A 9122-nucleotide genomic window follows, 5' to 3' on the forward strand; every position below is an offset into this window, starting at 1 on the left:
TTCTATCGCCCCCTTCTTCCATAAGATTCTCTGCACTGTGCCCAAAGTTTGGCTATGAGCCTCTTAACTGTTTTTTTTTTTTTTTTTTTTTTTTTTTAATATTCGACTGTTTAAGGGTGATACTAATGTTTGAGTGGTTTCTGTTTTAAATAGCACGGTCCTGGTTCTGGGGGTTTCTCCGGCTTTATTCATGTTCATTTCCCCAGTGCTCTAAACCGGTCCGATCTAATTCGGTCTTAGATCGCTGAAGGGTGAAGTGTGGGTGGTTGATTCACCAGCTAGATGAACACAGCGTGTCTTCCTAGGGCATCTATGCGTCTGGGCTTTGTAATCCATCCCAGTGGCCTCAACGGGGCAATAAACAAACCTCAAGGACTTCCTCTCACCCCAACTTCAATCAAGTAATAAAGTCCCCCTTGAGTTTTCTACATTCTTTTGATGCTTCTGAATTGAAGACCTTCTGAGCAGAACGTGTCTCGTGTCTCAACCTTTAGCCTTTTTCTCCAGCTGGGAGACAAGAGATCTGGGGTGCTGAGCGGGCTGTAAGCCCAATTAAGCACAGATGCATAGGCTGTGCCTGGATGTGGGGTTGTGTTCACGCAGAAGGAGCGCATCGTTCCCCGTGCCCGTGTGCAGGTCCTACAAGCCGTGCTCCCTGGTTATATGCCGACTGGTGTTTTTCTAATCGCTATGAAGTTGTACTAGGGAGGCCCCACTCTTTTCTTCTCTGTAAGTTGAAGGAAAACTCATATAGCATGAAAGAACCACTTTAAAGTGTATAATAAAGTGACATTTTATGTATTTCATGTATGTGTGTGTTGTTTGATACATGCACATATGAGTGTGTGGGCACACGGTCCTAGGCATGTGATTATGGCGAAGGCAGGAGAAAGATATGAGGAATCTTTCTCTATTTCTCTTCTTCTTCTTATTGGTGTGTGTGTGTGTGTGTGTGTGTGTGTGTGTGTATGTGTGTGTGTGTGTGTAAGCGTGCACACACCATGAAGTGTATGTAGCTGTAAGTGAACAACTTTGTGGAGTCTGCTCTTTCCTTCCATCTTTACGTGGGTTCTGGGGATATAACTCAAATGACCAGATTGTCAAGACACTGGGCCATCTTGCTGATCGCTCCATCTTCTTATCAGAGACAAGATCTCCCAGCGAGTCTGAAGTTCTCCGCGTTGAGTAGGCTGGGTGGCCAGAACGCTCCTGGGATCTTCCTGTCTGAACTCCTCCAGTGCTGGGCATCAGCAGGCATGTTCATGCCTGGCTTTTCATGTGGGCACTGGGGGTTTGAACTAGCATCCTCTTCCTTCCACAGTAAAGGCTCTCACCCACTGTACTATCCTCTTAGCCTCATGCTGCGTTTGAAACCTCTGGTGTCAAAACTTTCTTTTATCACCGCAGAAGAATACCCCACCACCTTTAAACAACCACTTGCTACGTGCTGCTTGATGCTGCTATGTGACCAAAGGGTTTTATCCCGCGGCGTGGAAGCTCCATTGTGCGTCTCCTGCTTCATGCTTGCTTTGCTATAGAACGTTCTTTGGGGACCAGAATAAGAACGGTGGTGGGAGGTGGCCAGCCCTGTTCTGCGTTCCACTGCACTGCACTTGAGAGGATTGGACAGATGCGAAATACAGATTAGCAGGCTGGAGTTCCTCTCGCCATTTTCCAACTGAGATAAGAAGAGCAAACATCCTGCCTTACTCAGCTTGAGCACGATGGGTAGAGATGATCTTATTGCTGGACGCTATGGCCTTGTTGAGGTTCTAAAGCAACTTACGAAATCTTCAAGATGACAGTCGTCCTGGTTTGATTTGCTGTTGCTGCTATAAAACACTCTGACCAAGAGTAAGTTAAGGAAGGAAAGGGCTTATTTCAGTTTATACTCCCAGGACATCACTGAAGGGTGTCGGGGCCGGGGCTGAAGCAGAAACCATGGAGGAGCAAAGCAAGCTGCTTACTGGTTCACTCCTTGGCTTATGCTTAGTCAGCATTAGCATCTTCTGGTTCTGGGTTGTTATTCATTTATTGAAAATTTCATATCTGAGTATTGAAGTATTATATTAATATAATTTCTACCTCTCTCTATCTCCTCTGATTTTTCTCATGTCCCCATCCCCTCCCAAATTCATAACCCCCTCTTTTAAAGCTAACATGTATTTTTACTGAGTTGAGCCTCCTTACTGTTGCTGATATGCATATATGTTTAGGGCTGACCACCTGGGATTACATGACACGTCAGAGAGCTATCCCTGGAGAAAAAAAAAAACAAACAAATGACCCTCTCTCAGGAGCTATTGATTGCCTACTATAGCTCTTTATCTAGGGGTGGGATCTGGGAACTTATCTCTGTCTAGAATTACTATTCAAGAGTATACAAAGAACTAAAAACAAAACAAAAACGAAACCAAAGAACCAAGAAGACAAATGGCACAGTCGAAAATGGGCTGTAGTCTGAACAGAGAGTTCTCAAAAATAGAGTTTAAATTGGCCAAGAAAGACCTTTAAAAGTCCCCGACGCCCGTAGCAATTAGAGGAAAGCAAGTTGAAACGACTTCAATATTTCATCTCACCCCACTCAGAACGCCTAAGATCAAGAAAAACAACTGACAAGTGCTGGAGAGGGTGAAGGGGAAATGGAGCCTTTGTACACTTTTGGTGGGATTTCAACCTGGTTCGGCTGGCTTTTTTACACAGCCCAGAACCACCTGCCTAGGCATGGTGCTGCCCACAGTGGATCCTCTTACATCGATTAACAACCAAGAAACTTTCCTTACAGACATATTCGCAGGCCAGTCTGATCAAGGCATTTCTTCCTTGGAGGCTCCTTCTTCCCACGTGACTCTCGATTGTATGGAGGATAACAATAATATTATTGGATCATTGAGTATACCTTTCCCCTTTGGATATCTGAGGATAATACTGGCATGCCACCTGTTTATTAGATGATTTACATATCTCTCCATAAAAGGGACATAACTTCTTTTTCAGACGAGAAATAGTTGCCCAGGCAAGTGAAGTGACTTGCTCAAAGAGTCATAAATCATTGCTTACGAAAGCTGTGATTAGGAACCTCTTATGCTATTATTTTGCTGTCTTGAGTTTATGGTCTTTCAGTTTGCCCTACACCTTGGTATCCCTTTGAAGTGTGAAAGACTAATATGTAGACTCACATTTGAGTGACTAGATGTGCCGGCAATGCCTCAGACACCTAAATGACACACCTTTTTTTTTGTAAAATTGACTTTTGTGGAACACAGAAACCATTTTTGTTCAGGTGAGGGTCCTAATTATTGTTGTACTTTTTAATAATGTATTTTGGTTGTGAAAATAATGGGCCATTTAGTGGAAAACAAAGGAAAGGGATTATTAAAGGAAAAACCATAGTTAAAGAAAACTGCAGTGCCATGTTAATATTTTGAAAAATTCTAATACCAGCATTATTAACAAATGCCAAAGAAAACAAGTATTGACAATAATTTTTTTACCATTGAAGAGACCAAATGCTTTTTATTAAGTACAAATCCCAATAGGCTATTGAAATAGGACTGGAAATATTTGTAGTTACATATTATATGCTCCTCTCCACATTGTAGGCCTTTTGTTGGCGTTGAAGCCAACAAAGACTGCAAATGAGTTTACCTCCTTGGCAGTTACGTAGCTGTGACAATAGCTGAGTTATCAATACTGAAATTCAGAAGAGTTTTAGGGTTCTAGTTGGTCTGCTTTGAAGGGTCATCTTCCTAAGTTCTTGTCAGAAGGTTTTCAACAGCTGGGCTCAGAGCAGCTGGGCTGGCAGCAGTGGCAGCAGCAGGCTGGGCGGCAGCAGGATTGCCCACAGTAGGATGGGCGGCAGCAGGAGGCCTGGGCATGGTGCAGCTGGCAGCAGGTTGGGGGTGTGCTGCTCACCACACAGCAGGGGGGCAGGCAGGTGCCCTCCACGCGGCAGTCTGGGCGGCACCATCTGGTGCGGCAGCTCACGGCTCCGCTGCCACCCTCCTGGCCACAGCCAATGCCACAGCTGGTCTGGCAGCAGCTGGGCTGACAACAGCTGGACTGGGAGCAGCTGGTCTGGCAGCAGGTAGGCTGACAACAGCTGGACTGGGAGCAGCTGGGCTGGCAGCAGCTGGGTTGACAGCAGCTGGGCTGGCAGCAGCTGGAGCCACAGGTGCCACCAGTGGAACAAGAGGGAAAGCCACAGAAGCTAGTAGCACAGCAGGCCATGGTGTCAGGTGCTGGGTTGAGAGCTGTGTAGTTGAGAGGAGTTTCTGAATTCTGGCTGGTGATTCCACCTGGAGCCTTTTATAATCCTTGGGCTCTGTGACAGGTAACATTTTTATCTTGTTACTCTCAAAACCAGACTTTCTGGGCCTCTGGGTTTCTTTAAACATATCTGTAAATGGGTATTTCCTTGTTGCTCAGCGAATACTCATCATATATGTTCATCTGAGGTGGACATGTTAAATGCTTTCAGCCCAAACAGAGCCATGGTTTCCACTTGAGTCTGAGCCTCGGTTTTGTGTTTGTGGTCAGGGCACCTGACAAGGTGACTCTCACCTGTAATTGTAATTATGGGGACACACTCACCAAATCTCAATTATTCAGAAAAGAATCATTGACCCCAGGTCGCCCTTCAAGAAGACTATCTTTATGGTTCTAGTTTTATTTTACTGGTAAAAATCAAAGTTTCTCATTGTTGCACAGTGGTAAGTTCCACATGAACAGGAATACACATATCCCTAGAGATACTGTTTTTGTTGTTGTTGTTGTTTTCTAATTTCTGTGAGCGCTTCTAAACTCAAGACATCAAGAACATTTGTCCCTCAGGAGAGCATACAGAACAAAACCTGTTGCGCTCCAATGTTATTTAAAGAAGCGGCTAAAATTTCTAATCAGCAAGTGGGGAAAACACTAATAAAACAGCCAGGTGAAATTTATACTTCTTGATGATAGTTAAAAATTAATACCATGTGGATCAATACTGTGAGCCCCCCAAAGGTAGGGTTTGATTTCAATTTATGTCATTTTTATATTCTTATACCATGTGCCCTGAAAAAAAAAGGGGGAGGAGGGTTTTGCCCCAAAGAGGACAGCAGTTTAATATACAAAGAGGAGCCAAGGAGACAGAAGGAGTCAGGAAAATACTTTTATTTTTGGTTCATAATGTTTGTAAGGGAGATTAAAAACAGGTTATTAACATGTGCTAGCAGGTACAAATGCAAACACCCAAGTTTTATTCTTAGCCAACGAAGCGCTAAGACAGTTCCTGGTAGTCCACAAAAAGCAATGTGGTGTTTGCACCAAGTGTTCGGGGTTACGTGAGGTGACGTGAGCAACGCATAGTGTGACCAAAAGTCACTTTTTGCTTCTTGTGGTAGCTTTGTTGAGCCCATGAGTATGGATAGAGGCACAGAGTGGCTTTTTTATGAGATGCGGATACTGTTTCAAACAGCGGTAAGATTACACTGGAATACTACGCATGCCAGTTTCAGTAAGAATGTATGCTCTCTGGCCACTGTGCCTGTAGGCATGAAGTTTAAAATGGTCACCTGTAACCACTGAGTAATAGAAAGAAAGACTAATAATTAATTTTTTGACCACTTCTTATTTTAGGAGCAGAAAGCAGTACGCTTTCGATATAAGTATCACAAGCTTGCTCAGGTCTACTCTGCACAGAGCACTAAAGGATTATAAAGAGGGAGTACAATTATCTGTTTCCTGCTTTGCTCTGGTGCACAGAGTAGTGAGATGGCAATCCAATTAATTAGGTTAAAGGAAGGAATTAAATACAGAGCCATTAATTCCCCCAAATTCTACACTCCAACATGGGTTTTGTGGCAGGAATGACTTTTTGTTTTTCTCTCAGCCTCAGTTGTTGAAAGAACAGTGTGACGTGAGGACAAATAAATTCACAGAGGTTAAATGAACGTCTTCCCCACAAGGGGAGAGCTGAGTTTGAAAGCCTCCTCTCTGTCTCCAGCCCAGTTCTTCTCATTTTATTTTCTAGCCTGGTGCTTTCCAGGTTCAGTGAATGTCGGTAACACTCTTTGTGCGATTGCCTTTATCTTAAATTCAATGGATTTTCTGGTTTTCTGTGTTTGTCATCCTTATTGTGGATTCCTGTGTGTGTGTGTTTGTGTGTGTGTACATATGTGTTTAGGTTTTTCTGTATGTGCATATACATGGAAGCCAGAACTCAACCTTGAATGTCACCCTCGGGAACTGTCCATTTTCATTTTTTATTTTTATTTTGTGCCAGAGTCCCCCAGGGTGACCTGGGGCTTGCTGAGTAGGCTGTGTCTACACTGGTACTAGGTAAACACAAGCCTGTACAGGCATGTCTGACTTCTTCCATGAGGCCTGGGGGGGGGGGGGGGCCTTTTGCCCTCCTTCTTGCACAGCGAGCACTTTTGTTGACTGATCCATCTCCCTTTTGCCTTCATAAGAAACTTCGTAAACTATCCCAGCACCAATTTCTATCATTCTGTGAATGGACCCAGCTCCATAGAGCTTACTTACTAACTCCGTTGGCTGATAGGGTAAAAAAAAAAAATACTAATTCTCTAAATAGTCCTTCCACTGTTGCTCTCCACACATTCGGTGCTCTAGCCAGAACGTATAGATGACCCTTGAGACATTTATTTCCATACCTCTGTCTGTGCTGTTTCCATGGATGAGGAAGCCACTTTCCTTCTAATCTGGGCAACAAAATTTTAACTCATATACGATACTAACGTTTTTCAAACTTCCTTCCTCTTTCTAAACAGTAGGAAGGTCTTCGTGATCACTATACCATATGTACACTTTTATTTCTCGTGTTCTTCTCTTTCATTGTCTCGAGGTAGATTGTGACTCATCTTCACAGAGGCCATTAACGAAAGAAGCATTTTAAGCTGGAGAGATGGCCCAGTGGTTAAGAACCCTGGCTGCTCTTCCAGAGGACCCAGGTTCAATTCCCAGCACTGACAGGGCAGCTCACAACCATCTGTAACTCCAGTTCTACGGGATCTTGTATCTTCTTATAACCCTGAGAGGACCAGGCACACACAAGGTGAGCAGACACCCATACAGGCAAGACACCCGAGCACATGGGATCAGAAGAGTAAAAATAAATAAATAGATAGATAGATAGATAGATAAAGGACAAGTTTCTTTTTCCTTATGACTATTATATGCACATGCACATTATAAATACATAAATACAACTTCATGGGTTGCTGGTGTGTATATGTTTTAGAGCTGACCATTTGGCATTGGATAACCAATTAGGGGGCTCAGCCATGGGGAAGACTGATTCTCCCTCTCTCCGCAGTCATTAATCACATATAGTCTTAATCTAGGGGTGGGGGCATGTGGGATTTTTGAGAGGAAAAAATTTTAAACACCTCCATTGATTGTTCCTCCTAGTCTATGACATCTGTGAATTGCAGATGGCAAGCAACCAGCATTTTCAGAGACCTAATTAAAAGTAGAGCATGAAGAAAACAGACTCCCCTCCTCTGATGGGGTTTCCATGCTCCGGGGGTGGGTGGGCTCTCCACCCACGCAAATAAGGCAACACTAATTGGACTCAATGGGGGTTAACAAAAAAAAAGAGGTGTGAAGTCGAGAGAGGGCCTGGTTGGTGAAGAGGGGAAGATGGTCTAGAATGAGTTGAAGGGAAATGTGAGAAATAGATGTGACCAAGCTAAGTTCTCAAAGAAGACATTGAAGTCTTTTAAAAGGCACCAGATAGGCAAAGAGGATGGACATCAGAAGAAGGAGAAAACAGGGAACAAGTCAGGAGCCTGATACAGAGGACCTCTGAAAGGCTCTTCCCTGCAGACTATCACAGCAGATGCTGAGTCTTACGGCCAACTGTTGGGCAGAGTGCATGGAATCTTATGAAAGAAGTGGGAAATAGTAAGATCTGGAGAGGATAGGAACTCCACAAGGAGAGCAACAGAACCAAAAAATCTGAGCTCAGGGGTCTTTCCTGAGACTGATACTCCAACCAAGGATTATGCATGAAGATAACCTAAGACCCCTGCAAAGATGTAGCCCATGGCAGTTCAGTATCCAAGTGTATTCTATTGTAATAGGAACAGGGACTGTCTCTGACATGAACTGATTGGCCTGCTCTTTAATTACCTACCCTTGAGGGGGAAGCAGCATTACCAGGCCACAGAAGAGGACAAGGCAGCCACTCTTGATGAGACCTAATTGACTAGGATCAGAAGGAAGGAAAAGAAGACCTCCCCCTATCAGTGGACTTGGGGAGGGGCATGCATGCAGAGGGTGGAGGAAGGGAGGGACTGGGATGGGAGGAGGGAGGGAACCACAGGGGGGATACAAAGTGAATAAAGTATAATTAATAAAGGAAAAAAAAGAAAAAAATGAATAAGCTTAAAAAAAAAGGCACAAGTAAGATTAAAGCAATGTTTTTTGAGGCCAAAGAAAAGAAATTTATTTAAAAATAAGTATGTCCCAAGACCTTAGACCCAAGACAGAAAGAAGGGCAAAGACTTGCACAGCCTTAAAGGGAAGTTCTAGGCCTCCATTCACAAGCTGGTTGTTAGGGCATCGGTGGTTAAGGGCAGGAGGTTACGCGGAGAAACCGGGACATGACTGTTCTCTAAAGGATGGCTCTGGTCCCAGGTGCTCAGCTCACGGCTCAGCAGCAGGTGTTGCAGGGGGAGGACCTGCAGGTGGTGCGGCAGGGGGCAGGCTGGCAGCAGGGCGGCCTGCAGCAGGGAGCCTGCACCGAGATGGGCTGGCAGCTGGTGGAGGCCCAGCAGCAGGGCCTGCAGACCACGGCGGTGCAGGAGCTGGGGCAGCAGGTGATGGGGCGGCAGCAGCCCTGCTGCAGGCCGCAGGGGTCGCAGCAGATGGGGCGGCGGCAGGGCTCACAGATGGGCCTGGTGTAGTGGGGCACGCAGGTCACAGGGCGGCACACTGTGGTCTGGCAGGACACTGGGCGGCAGCAGCAGGGGTCGCGGCAGCAGCAGGGCTGGTAGCAGCCTCCCCCACAGCTCTGGGAGGAGAAGGATCCGCAGCAGGAGCCGGTCATGCTGGAGTCTGGGCTGGAGTGGGACTGAGAGCTGGAGAGCGGGTAGGTGTTCTCAGGTGTGAGGTCT

At 45.3% G+C, this 9122-nt stretch overlaps 2 protein-coding genes across 2 annotated transcripts; both read right to left on the reverse strand.

Moving 5' to 3' along the window:
• Positions 1 to 3771: 3771 nt before the first annotated feature.
• Positions 3772 to 4230, reverse strand: LOC129686221 (keratin-associated protein 9-3-like). The gene has a single exon (XM_055620031.1). The coding sequence runs from the start codon at positions 4228 to 4230 to the stop codon at positions 3772 to 3774; it is 459 nt and encodes a 152-aa protein (XP_055476006.1).
• A 4250-nt stretch (positions 4231 to 8480) lies between these two features.
• LOC129686225 (keratin-associated protein 2-1) lies at positions 8481 to 9101 on the reverse strand. Its single transcript, XM_055620035.1, has one exon. The coding sequence runs from the start codon at positions 9053 to 9055 to the stop codon at positions 8660 to 8662; it is 396 nt and encodes a 131-aa protein (XP_055476010.1). The 5' UTR covers positions 9056 to 9101; the 3' UTR covers positions 8481 to 8659.
• Between the last annotated feature and the right edge of the window lie 21 nt (positions 9102 to 9122).

This window comes from Psammomys obesus, unplaced genomic scaffold (genome assembly GCF_907164565.1).
Source record: "Psammomys obesus unplaced genomic scaffold, mPsaObe1.curated_primary_1811, whole genome shotgun sequence".
Classification (NCBI taxonomy): Eukaryota; Metazoa; Chordata; class Mammalia; order Rodentia; family Muridae; genus Psammomys; species Psammomys obesus.